This window comes from Phaethon lepturus, unplaced genomic scaffold, assembly GCF_000687285.1.
Source record: "Phaethon lepturus isolate BGI_N335 unplaced genomic scaffold, ASM68728v1 scaffold5082, whole genome shotgun sequence".
NCBI lineage: Eukaryota > Metazoa > Chordata > Aves > Phaethontiformes > Phaethontidae > Phaethon > Phaethon lepturus.
The window spans coordinates 24,571-43,440 of NW_010521122.1; the positions used below are offsets into that span (position 1 = coordinate 24,571).

The following is an 18,870-nucleotide window of genomic DNA, read 5'->3' on the forward strand; positions in this document are numbered from 1 at the left end:
TGGTCCTCATTTACTTCCTTTACCCAACCAGCACCATTCCTCCTCCTTTTCAGCATAATACCAGGGCAGCTAGTACAAGAGGCAGACTGTTTCTTACTGCTGGGGACCTGTTAAGTCTTAAGATAAATACTAGTAGCAGCCACATTTTATGTTCTTATTCTTTTTTATTCTCAAACCAATGTTCTTCAGGTGAGGATGCAAGAATTGACATGTTGCAAAACTGCTACATCCGATCCCCACTCATGTCAACAGTCTTAGATTGCCACGTAGGATGTATTTATGCCGTGAGCATCAGTGACAGTGCCTTACTACAGTTCCTACAGAACAGCAAACGAGACAGCGAGAGATTGGCAGCTCTACATTGTGCTCTGTTGCACTTCCGACACACAGAAGACTTGGAAGTGCAGGTGGGAAAAGACCTTCCTCTAAGTTTTTTCAGTGACTGATGTCTTCTACAAAGCATGGTCAGGGCATGAAAGATATCAGCCAAAGAAGAAAAGTCCTGATTTGCAGGTACCTTTTTGCAGTGCCAAGAGGCTCATCAGCTGGGCTAGCCAAACTGCATTATTGGTCAAGGCTGTCCTGAAAACATCTTTGTATTACCATTTCATGCAATGTGTTACTACCGAAAACAGTTTCTACAGTCTATTACAACATGTGCTTAAGCAGAGATGCGACAAACTCCCTTGTTCTCATTCTGACAGATTATCTGGTGGATTTCTGAAAACCTGTCAACATGTCATTCTTTTGACCCCATTCAAGAATTTATCATTGGTAGGTATTTCTTTTCCTGCATGCTGAATTTTCGTGCATACCCTACTTGTGACTTAAGCAGAAGCGACAATGCCACAGACTGACACTCTTCTTTGCAAACTTTTTGGTTATGATTTATGTTAACTGACCTCCATTTTGTGGTGTTAGAGACAGTATCAGTAGTTTAGAAGATACATAGATCTCTCAAAATTAGATTGGCAGTAAAACTTTTCAAATGCATTCTTCTGTCTGGTGGGACAAATAGATTTATCGTTATTTTTAGGTAATTGGAGTGCAAATTCTCCATCTGACTCCTCTCTTGGGTGTCTGGGATGTAAATAATTGAGATTGGAGCAGAGGAACCAATTTCCTCTAGCCCAGTCCAAACCATTTTTTTTTCCACAAGGATTTGGCATATCATGATATTCTCCTCTAATAGCTGATTCCTCAGCCTAGACTGTGCATGTCCTGTGCCCTGAGCCTTTGTACAAAGGACCCCTGCAGTGCTGAGCTGTAGCCAAGCAGCTGACCCAGCCCTGCAGCCATCTGGACTTCTCTTCCTCCTTTTGTGCACAGAATGGGACCAGTTCCACCACGGAGGAAACTGTTTCAGAGACAGCAGCAGGATTTGTCCCTAAAAAAGTGTTAGATAAGGAACTGACTGTGAAGCCTACTCTTGTCAACTGATAGTTTATACAATCTTGCCCTTATAAATCTTTATACATTGCATTCAGCCTCCCTGTACTGCAGAATGTGTTCAGAAACTCACAACCTGGATAAACTTTTGCCCTACACGTCACTGCTTGACTGGATTGAGGTAAGATAACAGCTGGTACTTTAATAGCTAGAGGGAGTCTATTTTTTTCTACTTTAATACAACCTTTAACTTGTATGCCTTACCTTTTTATATCTAAATCCATATCTCCGCTTTATGCCTGTTTTACTTTGTCAAGCCTTAACCTTAGTGGTGTATTCCGTAGTCATATTTTTTTGTTAACAAATAAAAACATTTACAAAACAATAACAGTGACTATAATGGAACGAATGATTAAATCTGTGTTTTAATAATGAGGTATTAATTTATTACGTATCATATGAGGTTTATAATGAATACCAAATATATTTAACCAGCAAAACCATGAAGTTATTTCCAAGACAAACCGTAGAGTTAAGATTTATGAGTAAGTTTGCAGAAGTAAAATAACTTTAGGCAAGACCCTATGAGTTAGAGAAAATAGTTTGCTTTAATTTGTCTGATCCGACACTGTTCTAATACGTTGTCTTTTTTTAAGTGAGATGAATGAGAGAGATATCTTTGTATTTCTTTTTGGCAAAACTGAATGTACAATTTTGGCTAGCTACGTAGTTTCACAAAGGAAGTGGGTAATGGAGATTCACTTAGAAACCCAAACAGTCCGATGTTTTATGCTAAATGCCGTATATTCTTATAATTTGTCTGTATTTATAGATTATCCCTGGAGTAACATGTGCAACAGATATTATTTCTCTACCTGTGTTAGCGGTAAGTTCCAGTATAAAACCATATTCATATTTCCAGATAGGAGCTTTTTTTGTGGGGTGGGGATGTGGTAAATACTGATGAAGCAGTGTTTCCCCACAATTGCCCTGTTTGAAATGTCATATGTATTTACTAAAACAGCAGTTATTCAGACTGATGTTTGCTAGCTCAAAGATGTATTTTTTCCCTTTTCTGAAGAGACTTCTTCCATTCAACAGGGAAGGTACTCCAATAATTAATTCTTGTTAGATTTGATTGATACTGCTTCATTTTGTGACTTCATTAACTGGAGGTAAACTTGGCATGACAGACGTGTAGGATTTCTACGTATCTCTGTGTATACCCACTTTGAGGTATATTTCATAGTGCTGCCATTGGTATTAGTGGGTCATGACCCTCTCACTTTGTTTTGTCCAGAGCATCCTGTGATTGCACTGATGTCAGGGCTTTGGCTACCTAACTCTAGGCAAATTGCAGCACAGCCTGGAAAAGGCAGTGAGCTGGATGGGGAGAGCACATGCTGTTTGGGTAGGAGATTGTACTTTCCATTGCAAACAACACAAATGATTCTTCCCATCTTCCATTCCACTGCCTCAGCTCCAGTTAAGAGAAATACTTGAAATTTGCCTAAGTGTTCCTCTACAAAATCTGAAAGAGGCTTTTAGTAAGCAGCTTGTTGCAGAGGGCTAATATGAAGAGTCAGAGCTGAACCCAACAGTAGCAGCAACACATGGGAGTAGACTGGATACATGGCAATATTGTTTCACATAGCACTTTAAAGAGGTGAGAGTCTGTTTCCCCCCCCAGTGCTTATAACTAGCTCACAAAGCTTCAGCATTCACAAAATCTTTTAAATCAGTGAAATTACCCACTGCTTGCTCACTCTGCAACAGTGCATTACAGCTGTGCTGCTACAGGTTCACATGACTGCTTGTTATGGAATCGGGCTTTGCATGCTTTGCTTGGGAAGGCTACCCTGAGAGCTGGGACACCTGGGAAAATCAGATTTTGAGGAAAATTTGTTGCAAGATAATCCCTGTAATTCACTGAGGTCAAAGTTAGCAGGCCTTTAATTTGTCTGAGATTGAACCTCAAGCCCCTGGGGGCACATGCCTTTAGCAGCTATACTTCCTGATGGTGGAACTCATTTCCTATTTCTGTTTGAAACCTAAACAGATTGAAAAGGTCAGAGTTGAACTGAAGACAAATATTTCCTGCTACTTCTGACTGCAAATTGCTCTGACTCTTGAGTGAGGACAAAGATGACAATATACAGTGTAAGGTTTAGTGCTTTGGCTGCTTTGTACCACTCCAGTGAAACAAATCCACCATAGCTCAACTTCAACCGGTCAGTTGTTGGGTTTCAGTTGCTATGCGTTGTTGGCATCACAAGTCAGATCTTGGTGACAAATCTGGTCTTACAAGTAGTATTTCTTTTGCAAAGATTTTATGGCATTTCACAGGAACAATGGTGAATTGTTGCTTTGTGAAGCTTTTTGGAGTTCTCAAGCCCATGAATTGTTAAGAGCCTTTGGGAGGGCTATGTCCATATTCACAAAAAAATTTGTGCTACTTGGGTAACAGGTGTATTTTTATCACTAAATTCCTGTTCAGCGAGAGATACTGAGAGAATCTGTGAGAAAGGGAGAACAGTCAGAGTCTGATTGTCAAAAAGCTTTACATAAGGATTGCAATTAATAAGAGTCCGAATTTTTTTTCCCTTTTTTTAAACACAGAAAACAAACTTGAAGGGGTGCAAATAGGCTTGATCAGAAGGGTAGAAGGAAGGGGCAGGAGGAAGAAGGGAAGAAAATAGGAAGAGGTCCAGGAGAAGACTGAACATGTGTAGTGCAAGCAGTTGTCAGAGAGATCAGCACAGGAAAAGGAGCCTCTCCCTTGTGCTGTGCTGAGCCACTGGGGTGAAGAGTGATGTTTTAAGGAGTAGCTACCTGTGCAGCTACGTAGTTACATGACTCTGAATACCTCCACTGCTGGGGAGACATAGCACTACAGTTCCCCCAGAGAGAGCAGGGAGGACATGTGCCTCTTAAACATCGTTGTCACCCTGCATCCTTTCAGCTGAGAGCTTTTTTTATCTTCAGTTAAAAAAACGTTGCTTATGAAAGGTTCCATTGGAGCTTTTCATGGACTGCAAACTGGTAAGGCCTTGCTTTGACTTCTGGTAATACAATGTATTTTAGGTGTTCATGCTTGGGTGTTAATTCCCGACTCCCTAGAAATGCCTGCAAAATAATCACCACCTAAGACAAAAAAGCCTTCTCTTTCTAATCCTTGCCTTGATGATCCTCAAGAAATAACAGATTTAATTAAAATAATCCTTTATTTTAAACTTTTGACTTTTTAATGAGATTTAATACAGTGCAGGTTTTCAGTGGTGTCTGCTTTTAATTCTGAAGTCTACCACTTCCTGTTACAGATTCCATGTATGAAAGAAACTTGCTGTCTTGCTTCCCCCCTGCCACACATCAAACAAAATCCAGTTGTGGCCTGAATGCAGTTTGGCAGTGGTGGTGCTGTCGCAGTTGCATGACTTGGTCACTAGATGATACCCTTATGCTATATTCTTGAAATCTCTGATTTCATGTTGGTAACATTTAGGCAGGATATTTCAGTAGCAGGTTGTAGATCTTGTCAGTTAGCTCCAGCAGGGTGAACATGTGGTGCCATATGCACTCCTAGTTTCCAGCTGCTAAATATAACTAACATGAAGCAAAAAAGGAGATTTATTTTCCTCTGCTGCAGCTACAACAATAAAGTGACAATCAGCGCTGGCAGCAAGAGGGAAGTGGCTGGCAGGATTGAGTCCCTGCAATTTATTTTCCTTGGCAAATTGTAGTTTACAGTAGGAAGTGGTTTTAAAGGCTTCTGATGTTTTCTTCTAAAGTTACTGTCATTGTAGAAAAGTAGGGGGGAGAGAGCAAAATCCAACATGTTAATGCAAGATGGGGGAATATTGTGAACTCAAACTTCTCATCTTTCAAATGTCACCACTGTAGTGTCTATATGGGAAGGTAAATGCATATAAAGGGGGGCAAGAACAGCTAGTACCACCTCTTGTTTTTTAAAACTGCCAAAAAGAATTGCTTTAATCTCATCTCTTCCTCAGCAATGATCACATCACTCCCCCTTTATAAACAGCGGCTTCAAATCTTTATACCCAGTCCAAGAAATAGCTCAGGAAACCAGTGTGTGTTTGTTTGGGGTTTTTTCCTCCTGTCTGTTCACAGCTGAATTTAAATTAATTTCAGCATTAGAGTCAAAGGCTTTAGAATTGTTATGGAAATGTTTGGATTTTGTTTCTTTTCTGGGATGAGGTACTGTTAATTGATGTTAGCAAATGGATGTTTGCAATGTAAGCAAATGCAGCTTGAATATAGTGGCAGCCTGCAGCTGCTGGGGTCATGGTGGTGTTCCTCTATTTGGAACTACTAGAAGCCCGGAATGGGATTTATTTGACCAAATGTAAACATTTACATCTAAGTCAGTTGCCTAAGGCTCCTTTTCCAGTCAGTAGAAGTCTAGACAATATGGCCACTGTAGTCGGTGGTGCAGTTCTTCCCATTCCGCCCCAAACACCTGAAATAGGTCAGATGAATTATGACCTAAAAGTACTCATTTCTTCCCAGTGACTTAAAAGGATTCTAAGGTGGCAAAGTATCTCCATTACAGGCACCAAATCTTGACCTCAAGTTTAAGTAAGTGCTACCCCTGCCGTCAAATCAAGGAAATAAAAGTACTAAAAAAAAGTAGTGTAACTGCTTTTGTTTAATTTTTTTTCACTTGGATTGTTATGAAGGTACATTAATCACAGTTCTTTCTAATGGCTTAGTGGGAGGGTGATTAGATATTTCTTTAAGAGTGCAGCCTGTATTGATGCTTTCCCTGCAATACTTTGCAGTTCCAAAACTCCAAAGGCTTCTGGGAGAAACTCAACTCAAACTTGGAGAGTGTGAAGTATGCAGAACCACACTTGCATTACCACAATAATGTGCTCAGGAAGGAATGGCGTAACCTTTCAGAACAGGTAAATATGCATGTGCTGAAACAGTCTCCAGAGCTGCCGCTGAAGTGCATATTTTAAAGCCAAACACAGAAGAGTTAGCTTTTTTTATTTTGAGGATAAAGAAATGGGAATCTGATTACGGGAAGTGCAAAGACTTGCATTCATTTTACTTATAGGTGATTGCCTGTAAATCTTACTCTGTTAAAATAATGCAAGAAACTACACAAAAGCAGAGCTTGCATGTACCTTTATTGTCATGTAGGTTAGATGTGTGCAAGTGCCTATGAGCATGGGTAGTTGGAAGGTGGGTTGAAGCCCCACTATGCATTATTTCCATTCAAAGAGAAAACCAGATTCGTTTCTCATCTGCATTTTATCAGGGAGTATTCTAATTGCCCTTCTACTTTGTTCATTTGGGGATTTTTGTTTGTTTACAAACCAGAGAGAGGAGAGAAGAACCACAGCATATTTGAGGAATATTTTTGAAAATGCCAAAAAGTAGGTACTGTTTTCTATTATAATTACCCTTTCTTATTTTGTTGAAGGATTTAATGTGCCATTTAAATGGTTGATTAGGTATCTTACTTTAAAAAACATTATCCAGCTGGAAATCAATTATTGGAATCCTTGTAATCACTACAGCATGATCTGATATATCCAGGTCTCTAGAGCTAGGGAATTTGTGGTAGATATGAAGAGTTATTCTTACATAACCTAGACAGATAGAATTTTTTTATGCCGTATAATACCTTTACTAAATGTAGTCACATGTACAGGTTTTGGATTTCTTTAGCTGCCTTTGAAAGGTCATTTAAGCTTTTTAATGTCCTTATGTCCTTAAGCTTTTTGCGTCCTTTAGAGTAATGCATATGAAACAAACTGATTTTTCTTTCAAACCGCAGGGTGCTTTCTCATATGGACACTTGTGACTCTGGTAAGTAAACCTTGTCTTGATGTAGGCTTTAGCTGTAAGGTTTATTAGAACATTTCCATGTAGCTGTTGTTGGCTAAAATGAAATTGCTGTCAGTGTGTTCAACACTGAAGAGTTTGAGGCATTAAGATGAGTGGTTATTAAATTAGAGGTAATTTTTTTTTTCTCTGATAGATGTGATAGGATCATACACTGACTAGGAAACCCTTGAAAATAAAATTCCTACTTCATATTGGATGTAATAACATAAACAGTAAACCTGTGTCTGCCTAAGGATTTCTTCTTCAAGATTTTTCTCCTGGAGCAGAATATCAGTGACGCCAGGTTACTGTTTAGTCTTGTCCACTTACAGCTGCCTTGGCAACTCTAGAACTTGTGTACAGTAGCAGATTATGGCTGGTGAAAAATCATGGTGTATAGAAAGCAGACATGTAATGAATTTCCTTAAGCCAGGATCACTTGAGATTTTGTGATGCTCAGTTCCTCTGTCACAAATAAGTAAAACTGAAGTTAGCAGTAAATTATGTTCCTGCTTTTCCCACATTAGTGCCTTCTATGTGCCCTGCCACTGTGCTGTGAAATGATGCTGATCTAAGTGCCGCTCACTCCTTTCATTATGAAGAATTTTCAGTGAATTCATTTTCAGCCCCTAACACCGGTCATCTGCACCACTGCTGGTATTGCTCTGGGCCCTGACTTTGAGGGACCTTGTACTGACTTTGCTAGCCTCAGGTTCATGTTTTCCAAAGGTGCTTATTGATAAAGAAGTTAGATGTTTAACTGTTACTAGAGAATTCCTAGATAGCTGCCAGCCAGTAACAAGCATCATTGCAGTGTGTCTTCCCTGTAGATTTTTCTTCAGTTCCTTTAAAATCAAGCAACACAGATCTTTGTGCTGCCAACTGGTGGAGTAAATATATTTCAAGGTGAGCAAAGATGGCTGGAAAGAATTTTGGAAAAAATTTAGCACTTGGGTCTGTAAAATGTTGACTTGATTTTATGCTACACGATGAAATAAGAGATTGTTTTTCTTCCTTTGTTAGTAGACAGGAAGCACTGATTAGGTAATACAGAGTATTACGTTTCAGAAGATACTATAACTTCCTTCCATTTAGTTAGAAAAGTTGTGGTGTTTTACATAGCTATCTGCAAATCTGAATAACAGAAGCAGCCAGACCATGGGAGAGAACCAGGAAAGTGGGAGGTGATTCTGTGGAGTATTTACTTTGTGTCTAGCCATTTCCCTGGAAAACCCATGTAGCTCTTTTGGCTTGTTTGTAAAGCATATGCAAGTTTGAATAGCATATGCGTTTGCACTGGTGTTACCAGAAGGTTCTCTGAGCCTCTTTGCGCTAGTGAATCACCACACTGTAGTAACTCTCCCTTAAATATCAAAGAAAAGAGTAATGCAAATGAAGTGTAAAGTGGTGTGACAAGCTTGTGTTCCTCTGTGCTCAATGTTAAGCAATTGAGGGAGAAGATGGCAGATACAGGGTTGTTTTCCATTCCTCAGTTCTCTTACGCAGTCCTTGATTCTTCACTATCTTAATTCTGTATATGAGTAGATCAGACCACAACTTCTGTTTGTTTGTGTATGTTTCCAAGTACTTTTGAAGCTGGTTTAAGTCTGGTGGTATTTTTATAGCGTCATGTTCTTGAATGATTCTTGCTCTGTTTATTTCAGAGGAAAGGCTAGTACCTCTCTTTCAAGAGGAAGATTATCAGCAGCAATTACTAATGGGACTGGTATGTGTTTTTGTCACAGTGTACACTAGAGGACGCACAACCTCAACAAATGTAAAGAGTAAGCTTCTAAGTTCCAGTGCTGAGTAGCAGCTCACTCAAAGTAGTCATGGGACAAACATGGTATTTCTTAAAATTTAGAGTTCATATTCATGATATCATCTTAATAGGTTGTGATACCATAAGGCATCGGGGAAAAACAGCAATAGAAAGTTGATTTGTCAAACTGCTTTTTGCATACAACTTTTCTTTGGCTAGAAACTGTTATTCCATCCTCCTGGAGTTCATCTTAATCTGTCAGTTATTTTGGGGCTACTTTACGTCCTTAAAACATGTATAGGTGAATTCCCCATCCACTGCTTCCCTCAAAGAGATCACAGATCTTCTTGTTCCTCAATTTAACACTTTTTTTACTGTCTCCTTTTCCTTCTATCTCACTTCTGGGACTGTTGTGGCTGTTCTGAGGTCCTTTCCTCTTTTGCAGTGTTTTCACTGATGAACTCCCCAAAGGATCTACCATCCTTATGCTTCTGGGTAACAAATCCCATCTCAAATCCCTACCTGCCTTCCCTCTGTCTAAATACACATCTCCACTTATCTCTTGTTCTCTTGCTATTAAAACCAAATAAAACTCTTTCAGCATGCACTGGAAGGTCTCAGCACTGCCTCTGTGAATAGCATATCAACACTGTCCGTCCGTCCTAATCCAAGGCCAATTTTCATTCTTTTCAGTCTTCTCCCCTTGTTTCCAAGTTCTGCCTGTCATTCTCTGAAGCTTCTCTGCATTCCTTCCCTGCAGTTTATTCAGACAGATCCAAAAAGCAGGTCGCTGCTGTTCTTTGTCTATGCTTTCCTAGTACCTATATTGCTGTCCTGACACATTGAGATTAATCTACTTGTAAATTGCTTGAGACAGAGATTTTATTTGCCTCAGTTTTTCTCTGAGCTTTGGAGCAAGTAATGCTTCATAGTAACTCTCAGCAAAGAACAAGCATGGACTTGAGTTGCCATGAGAAGTTATGTGAGGTCAGAGAGTATTTCAGAAAGGAGAGGGTAGGGAGTGTCACGGACTACATGATAACAAACATCTGATTTTAAAGACTTCACAATTAATGTTTAACCTGAAGTTGCCATTAATCACTCAGGTTCTCAGGTTCTTGGCTACTGCCACAAACTGTACTTGTGCTAGTTTTCTCTGTCATAAAATCCCTCAGGTTTATTTGTATGTAATAAATACTTACATTCTCAGGATTCCATGTTCATATTAAAGTCCTTCTATCACCCTGTTCACTTGGCTTGATCCAGAGAGATGTAAGAACTGTAAGCTTTTTCTATTCAATGTTCTAGAAAGTTTAATTTAGCACTCATTTTGCTTAGTTTGCACCAAGCAATCATTTTGAATATTCAGGTCTGCTGTTGAATTTTGCAACCTTGGGATCTCACTCTGCACTGTTCCGTAAGGGGGGCTAATTTGTATTGAGCAGGAAATGCACTGGGTGGAGCTTTTGCATCTTTTTGAAGATGCCATAAGGATGCTAAATTGTTGGCTTTTTTTTCTAGATGGTTGCTCAGCTAAAGGATCACCTTATGAGACATCTACAGTATGTAGGAAAAAAGAAGATTGACCAAATAGTTTTGGATTACGTTGCAAACCTGGTTGGTTTGATTTCATAGTCACTATTGTGAGCAAGCATGTATAGAGGGGTGGGTCTTGGGTATGTACTGTGTGTATACAGCATGTGTTTGGTGGGAAGAGATTGTTTTTAAGGTGTTTAACCATATTTTGCTGCTTAATATTGTTTATATTGGTAAAAGACATAATATTTAAATAATAGTAAAAAGAGTTGTATTGGTCACTCAGAATACAGAAGAAACCGTTCCCTTTACAGCTGAGCAAAATATGGTCTACTTCCCAGAAGTGAAAATGTGAACTTACCGTAAGAGTTAAAAGAATAGTCTGTAGATCCATTTTGTTTCCTGTAGAATACATTGCTGCGTGTTTTGAATCATGAAAATGCCATCAGGGGAAATACAAATTAAGAAACAATTTCTCTCAAGTATCATACAATCACAGAATCTTTGGGTTGGAAAGAACCTTTAAAGGTCATCTAGTCCAACCCCCCCTTCAGTGAGCAGGGACATCTTCAACTACATCAGGTTGCTCAGAGCCCCATCCAAACTGACCTGGAACGTTTCCAGGGATGGGGCATCTACCACCTCTCTGGGCAACCTGGGCCAGGGTTTCACCACCCTCATTGTGAAAAATTCCTTCCTTATATCTAGTCTAAATCTACCCTCTTTTAGTTTAAAACAGTTACCCCTTGTCCTATTGCAACAGGGCCTGCTAAAAGGTCTCTCCCCATCTTTCTTCTAAGCGCCCTTTAAGGACTGGAAGGCTGCAATAAGGTCTCCCTGGAGCCTTCTCTTCTCCAGGCTGAACAACCCCAGCTCTCTCAGCCTGTCCTCATAGGAGAAGCGCTCTATCCCTGTGAGCATTTCTGTGTCCCTCCTTTGGACCCGCTCCAACAGGTCCATGTCTTTCCTGTGCTGAGGGCTCTAGAGCTGGATGCAGTAGTGCAGGTGGGGTCTCATCAGAGTGGAGCAGAGGGGCAGAATCGCCTCCCTCAACCTGTGACCATGCTGCTTTGGATGCAGCCCAGGATATGGTTGTCCTTCTGGGCTACGAGCGCACATTGCCAGCTCATGTCCAGCTTTTCATCCACCAGTACCCCCAAGTCGTCCTCGGCAGGTCTACTCCAAATCCCTTCATCCCACTGCGTGTACTGATACCAGCGGTTGCCCTGACCCAGGAGCAGGACCCTGCACTTGGCCTTGTTGAACCTCATGAGGTTCATCCCGTCCCTCAGGTGTGTCAACCGCAGCACTCAGCTTGGTGTCATCTGCAAACTTGCTGAGGGTGCCCTCGTGTCTGTGTCACTGATGGAGATCATATGGCATGAGAGTAAATCATCGCTACTCCTACAAACTGACTTCGATGGACTTTTTGTGAGTGTAACAGGAGACAGTTTTGCCTGAAGAAATCTATATAAACTACAGTGAAAACTTGCTTTCCAAATTTGTAATTTTCTGTATTTCATCCTCTTAAGAGAAACTTTAAAAAAATAAGCTGTATAAACTCTGACTTTCGTGCATAGAAGTTGCTGTACCTGGTTTTGTCTGTCTCAGCATCACATCCTTTAAGTGCAGAATGCAGAGTCTACAAGAGCTCACATGGCAAGTAGTAAATCATGTTCTCTGTCTTTGTGCTAGCCCTGTCACCCGATTCAGCAGAAAGTCTCCACAGTGCTGTTTTCTAGGGATGGAAATCTCAGGAAACTTTCTTGAGGCTACTGGTGCTTACACCTCTTCTGAAGTCCTGTGCAAATCAGTTGTGCTGTCAGTGTTACAATGTTCTCTGAACTGCTGCAGCTTCCACTGAGGTTGCTGACTTTTCTATTGAGGCCTCGCTCTATAGCTTGCCAAGTTGTTTTACTGGCTATCGGCAGTCTGATTTTTGTCTCTTTGTAGGAAGGAAAGAAAAACTAGTTTCTGATTTAAAATAGAAACAGTACGGCATGAACCAAAACTTTGTACCTGAAAAGAGTGCTGAAAGAAAAAGTGGAATGTTTCTTCTCCTTTCATTAATTTTCCAGTTATCATTTCTTCATTCTTAATATAAACTGAGATAAAAAAATATGAAAACACCTATGCAGCCTTGATCTGCAAGACTAAATTATTGTAGACTAAATCTTACAATCAAAACAAATCTCAGCCTTCCCCATCAGCAAATTCCTAGCTCTTAATATATTTTTTTTAATGTCACTAAAAGCAAGAATTCTGTCAATTCAATTTACAGACTTCTCATTCTTGAAAAAACTACTATAAACAAAGTATGTCTCTAAAAATTGATTGTCTGATGCATCTGGCTGAATGAGCTATCGTGCCCAGGTGGCCAAGAAGGCCAACAGCGTCCTGGCCTGTGTCAGAAACAGTATGGCCAGCAGGACTAGGACAGTGATGGTGCCCCTGTACTCAGCACTGGTGAGGCCACACCTCGAATACTGTGTTCAGTTTTGGGTCCCTCACTACAAGAAGGACATTGAGTTGCTGGAGCATGTCCAGCGAAGAGCAGTGAAGCTGGTGAGGGGTCTGGAGCACAAGTCTTATGAGGAGCGGCTGAGGGAACTGGGGTTGTTTAGTCTGGAGAAGAGGAGGCTGAGGGGAGACCTCACCGCTCTTTACAACCACCTGAAAGGGGTTGTAGCGAGGTGGGTGTTGCTCTCTTGTCCTACCGCTTGTTACTTGGGAAGAGAGGAAATGGCCTCAAGTTGCGCCAGGGGAGTTTTAGATTGGGTATTCGGAAAAATTTCTTCACAGAAAGGGTTGTCAAACACTGGAACAGGCTGCCCAGGGACGTGGTTGAGTCACAATCCCTGAAGGTATTTAAGACGTGTAACTGTGGTGCGTAGGGGCTGGTTTAGTAGTAGACTTGGCAGTGCTAGGTTAACGGTTGAACTTGATGATCTCAAAGGTCTTTTCCAACCTAAACGTTTCTATGATTCCATGATCTTAGATGCTGTTTGGAAATCTTCAGAAATTATTTCATGTTAGGCTTGGGTTTCCCTTCATGCTAGTCAAAACTCTTAAATCTTAAACCTTTCTGTATCCTAAATGTTTGGAAGTTCTTCATGGGAATGAATTGTTTTGATTCTTTCAACGGTTTTCTGTAGCATCAGCAGCATGTAGCTGAGCTACTGAAACTAATGAAACAGGAAGAGACTTGAAATTATTTGCTTGTCTGCTTTCATAAAAAATACTCGTTTATTACATTCAGGAGCAAAGGAGTGGCTGAGAAGAAGGCTCTGTGGTGTGTAGCCACTGTATAAATCAATTGCAGCTGAAGTTGAAGTAGCCAAGACATGGGAGCATTAACAGTTTCTCATAAAATGACAGATGAGTGGCTGGTTGCTGTCGGAGAACAGTGTGTATTTGTATACAGAGAAGTAACCTGGGGAAGTGTCAGTGAAATGTCTCAGTGGGAATTCCCTTGTTTGCCAAGGAGGTCCTCAGAGCCTAAGTATGCCTGGTTACCAGTTCACATGCCACCTAGCCTGCAGTAATTGTTCATATGTCCATATTCTCTCTCCACTGCAAGCTCTTCACTTCACTCTGCATCGGTTTCTGTCATTCTTTTCATTTCAGCAGGGCGGGGAAGGGGGGAAATAACTTACAGAAGCAGTGTGACGTTTGCTGCCCTGACAGCAAGTAGAAGAGGAAACAGAGTGAACAGACAGCCTGTCGCACAAGAAAGGGACAGACCAGAATAAACTGCGAAATTTCTGAAAGTTGCTGCGGCGACTGCACCTTTCTGGCTGATGTCTGTGGCTGGCTATCGTCTGATGTGGTCTTAACTGCAGAGGAATAGAAGACAGACACCATTTGGATTTGAGTTCCCTCAGAAGGGGAAGACTGTCTCATATCCCTTGTGCAGGAGGCAATCTGGAAGACAGCAAGACCCTGTCTTACTCCCTTTTCTCCTTTGTTCCTTCTTTGTTTGCTTCCATGTCTTTCCTGTAGAAACAGCCACAGGAGAGGAGCACTTGTGGCTCCAAATGACTTCAGTGGACCTTCAGTCTCCTTGGCATCTTTGCCTGGAAACGTAGAATGTTTCAATACAGCAAGATGCTTTGCAAATGCCAGCCTAGGCCCTACTGCCTGCACTGTCTCACTGTTGATCATGTTTCCTCTCACTGTTTTAGAGCACTCCAAGGGAGATGGTTTCTGATACTTGCCCAGAAAAACCTCATATTATATGTCTTTGTTACTAAATGAAAAATGGCTTTGCTGTGGAGGGATGGGTTTAGCTCTTAACTTGGTTCCCCCAGAGACCTGCTGCTAGCCATGGGGAGGAAGCTGCCTGTACTCCCTTTATAGAACAGATGTTTCCCTTCTCACATGCCCGTTGTCCTCTGTGTTATATACTGAAAAACGTTTGAGACATGGCTTTTCTTTCTGTATATATTTTCTACTGCATCCATTGTGCCTTATCTCCCAAGTGAGTAGTGCTATTGGTGAGGGTGTCATGTCACAAGCATGCATGTACTTAAGATTTAAGTATGTTGTGATAGCTAGGTTGACAGTCACTTAAGTTGTTGTCTTTCCATACCTTGTGCAAGCCTTACAGTTTGCTGTATTCTTAAGCAAAGAATATTGATTCTGGACTGTCATACCCATGAAAACAATTTTTGTTGCACAAATAATAAGAGGTGATTCTGGAGTTTGTAAGAAGCTTCCCTTCACCTCAACACTGATCTTCAGATCCAGCTGTAGCTTCTGATGCAGAGGCCTTAGCTGCACTCTGCTGGCCAGAGATAAAAGTCATTCTGGCAGCAGGTGTGGTTCTTGTGACCCTTCTCTGAAAACTGGAAATCACTAATTTCCTGGAAAATGAGTGGAGAAAACTTGCCATACTCCAGAGAGATTAAGCTGGACCTTTCCACTGTATCCAGAAAGTATGGATGGAAAATGTTAGGTAGTTATTCTGTGTCAAGTAGCTGTGCAAGGCTGGATGGAGTGGTGGAAGATGGAGGGAAAAGGTGCTACCTTGTAGAGGTACCTTGGCCAAGGTATAGAGGAGAGCACTCAGGACTGTTACTGAAGACCAATATTCCTGTTCTGGCCTTTGCATATGAACTTCTGTGTGTCCTGTTTCTCTCTTGCTCAGAGCCTATGACAAGTTGGAGGTTGGAGGGGGCAGAGCCTATGAGCAGAAAAGGAGGGGAGGTAAAAGGATTCCTGAATTCTGGCAATCTTTGTGGGAAAGGGGTTTGTAACATCTCGTGACACCTCTCTGCAAAACAGGGCTCAGACTTGCTTCCTGAGAGTTTCCTGGGGTTGGTTCATTAGTGTGCTTTGAGGCCCAGACATAAAAGGCGTAGAGGAAGTGTCTCAGCTCTGTTACTTAGAGACAGAAGTGGTGACAAATGACAGCCGTGTGGGGATGGCTAGAGGAAGTTATTTCAACTCTTCCATGTGTGGTTTCTCTTTCAGCTGCAGAAGCTTAGAAGGCCCAAGTCAGAACAGGGCATGTGGCTTTTGTATGCTGACAGTCTGTACTGGAGGTCAGCCTGGGAGCGCAAAGAAGCAACACTATGGGCCAAGGGATTGTTTTACTTCACTATGGACAAAAAGGAAACTCAGTAGAGGAGCAGAGGCATTTGCTTGTCTCATCTTTCTTCCTTGCCAGGACTAAATTTGTGATTCTTCCTGCAGACTTTTTTCAGCAAACTGAGTATTCTTCTGTATTCAGTATCATCCAGTTTTGTCTGGGCCCTCGGGACCTTTCCTTGCCAAATGCTCAGCCACTTGGACACGCAGTTTTTGCTTTCATGGCAAACGGATCTTTGAGAATTTGATGCAAGAGCATCAGTTGATCCCCAAGCAGCACAGTGTGTTAAGATGCTGTATGTCTTGCACAATGCTTTGATGAGCTGGAAGCACTTACTTTAAACTTTGGAAACAGGGCAATTCAGTTAAAATTCAAATTTTAATCAATTTTACATTTTAAGCCTCTACCAAAAAAAGATAAATACCCAAGTCTTAGAAGGAGTCTCATGAGAAGTTTTTATCATAAAGTGGTGTGTGAAACGAGTGAAGGCCAAGGGCCTGCTGTACATAGGCTGCTAGAAACATTCAGTCTTTTCTTTTTTGTTCTAGCTGAATCTGGTACATCGAATAATGAAGGAAGTTTGGAGGAGATACCAGCTTCATTCCTGCATATTCTGCTTGTGAGCAAGTCATTTGTTAAAGTTTTCAGCCTGTTTTTTAAAATATGGGCATAATTTGGGTCTTCAACAGTACTACTTGCTTGAACAGTCATTGCTTACGCTACTGTGAATGTCAGTATGACTGTCACATACTCTTTTTAATGATCTTGCTGTCCCTCTCTAAGCCAACATGAATATTAATCATCTAGACAGTTTTACGACTGGAATTTGAAGTTGCTGAGCATATAGTGGTCTTAATCTGGGTAGTGGGTGTTGACCTGGCAGTCACTTACACCAGCAGTCAAAATATTTCACCTATTGCCATTGACACCAGGAACTGCTGAGAGACTTGTAACTATGCAGTAGTGGGGGAAGGAGAAAGGGGACACCACAGAGGCCTTGTGTGTCAACAGTGGACAGCTAGTGCTGTTAGGTAACAGACACCTAAATAAACAAGATAGCATCCCATGGAAATTCACCCAAAATACATGCATTTATTGCACATACAGTACAATAAATTAACCATATCTCCAGGAGAGTGTGGGCATCTCAGGTTCCTAATATGTTGTCACTTTGTTAAATACAGCGATGAGAGAGGAAGTGCAGGAGAGTTTGCAGTGTTCCACATCATGAGTCGGATTTTGGAAGCTGCAAATGGCATGTGCATGCCTTTACCTCCCGGTAAGTCCTATGTTTTGCTGTTTTAATCATAAGTGAGGAGAACCGTGCTATGAATTCCTCTCAAAAGAGCACTAGTTGCAGCACATGTGTCAAGTTAGCTTTGGCAGTATTGAAAACTATTCAAGACGGTTGCAGAAGGGAAGACCCTTCATAAACACATACAAGTGGAGTGAAGCAAAACTGAATAGTTACTACACATACAGACAACGAATCAGAGGCTTGGTTTTCTGTTTTCAGCTTCCAGTGGAATGCTTGGGCACTGTCTTACCTTAGAACTAAGATTTAGACTGCTTTCACTTATGTATTTTTCTTAGACAGCTGGACTTTAGTGTCAATGGCTACAAGGGAAAATCCCATCCTGGAGCAAAAAAAAGTGTGGTTTGTCTCATGCTGTTGCCCTGCTAATATTTTTCAGTTTTATCCTGAAAGGATTACCTCCAGCCTTGGTGGAAGAGCTGATCTTGATGATAGACTCTTAATTTCCTAGAGCTCCTCATAATTGCTTAGAGTCTTTTTCAATGCACTTGCTTATTTTTGTTAGGGAAGCACTTCTTGACTTCTTAATGCTTTCTGATTCTGTTTGAATCTCTCTAGTTTGTATTTCCTGATGTGTTTTCAGTCTTTGAAATTGTTTTTGGTTTGAGGTTGTCCCTCAAACCTACACTGTGTGGGCGCAAATGCTGCCATGTAACAGTGTCACGTGATGACAAGACCATCATCTGGCTGATGTTACGATGCTGCCTGTGGGAATGTGTGGGTGGCAGCTACATACTGAGGGTGGTGAGGCCTCAGGTTTTGATTAGTTAGGAGGAAAGAGGGAGATTAAAAAAAATAGTAGAACAATTCAGATATAAGGCAACAAGCTTGGAGATGTTTAATGACTCTGTATGACTATAATGACTGTTTGCAGTCCCCTGGGCTTTCCTCTTTCTGGCAGGATTGTACTTGAGAGGACTTAAAGGGTGCCTAAATAAGACTACATGACTTTTGATAAACTGATTTCCTCACCAGCTAGAAACAGTGAGAAGCTAAGGAGAGTATTGGCTTTACCTAGAGTAATGCCAGTGTCTAATACAACCTTAGGAAAAAATATATACAGTTGTACCAAACAAGTTTGTCTTTTTCATAGGTTTTCACACTCTGCATTTGGGGCTTGGTGTTCGATGCCTCCCTCTGCACACCCTCCTGCACTATATTGATAATGGAGTCTTGCATTTGACGGAAACGTGTGTCAGGAAATTGCTGAAAGGTACAGTGAGTTTCATGTGTTTCATTTGCTACCAGCCAGCCTTTCAGCCGTTCAAAACTCAGACACAGGATTTATTGCCCAGGAGACTCAGTTCTTCTTCCGGAGTGCTTTTTCAGTGAGGGCTGTAGCTGATGGCATTGCCCACCTGAAAGGAGAAAATCAGGGCTCAGACTGTATCACAGAATCACAGAAACACTAGGTTG

At 41.2% G+C, this 18,870-nt stretch overlaps 1 protein-coding gene across 1 annotated transcript in view; it reads left to right on the forward strand.

Moving 5' to 3' along the window:
- GSAP (gamma-secretase activating protein) overlaps nucleotides 1-18,667 on the forward strand; it is a gene marked incomplete at its 3' end in the record, with an annotated part of 40,160 nt that extends 21,493 nt beyond the window's left edge. The window contains 12 exon segments of the mRNA XM_010281402.1: nucleotides 190-407; nucleotides 705-774; nucleotides 1,488-1,570; nucleotides 2,222-2,275; nucleotides 6,192-6,317; nucleotides 6,739-6,794; nucleotides 7,199-7,230; nucleotides 8,913-8,974; nucleotides 10,532-10,627; nucleotides 16,688-16,758; nucleotides 17,324-17,418; nucleotides 18,548-18,667. Of these exon segments, the coding sequence (XP_010279704.1) occupies nucleotides 190-407; nucleotides 705-774; nucleotides 1,488-1,570; nucleotides 2,222-2,275; nucleotides 6,192-6,317; nucleotides 6,739-6,794; nucleotides 7,199-7,230; nucleotides 8,913-8,974; nucleotides 10,532-10,627; nucleotides 16,688-16,758; nucleotides 17,324-17,418; nucleotides 18,548-18,667 (1,083 nt within the window).
- Nucleotides 18,668-18,870: the final 203 nt, after the last annotated feature.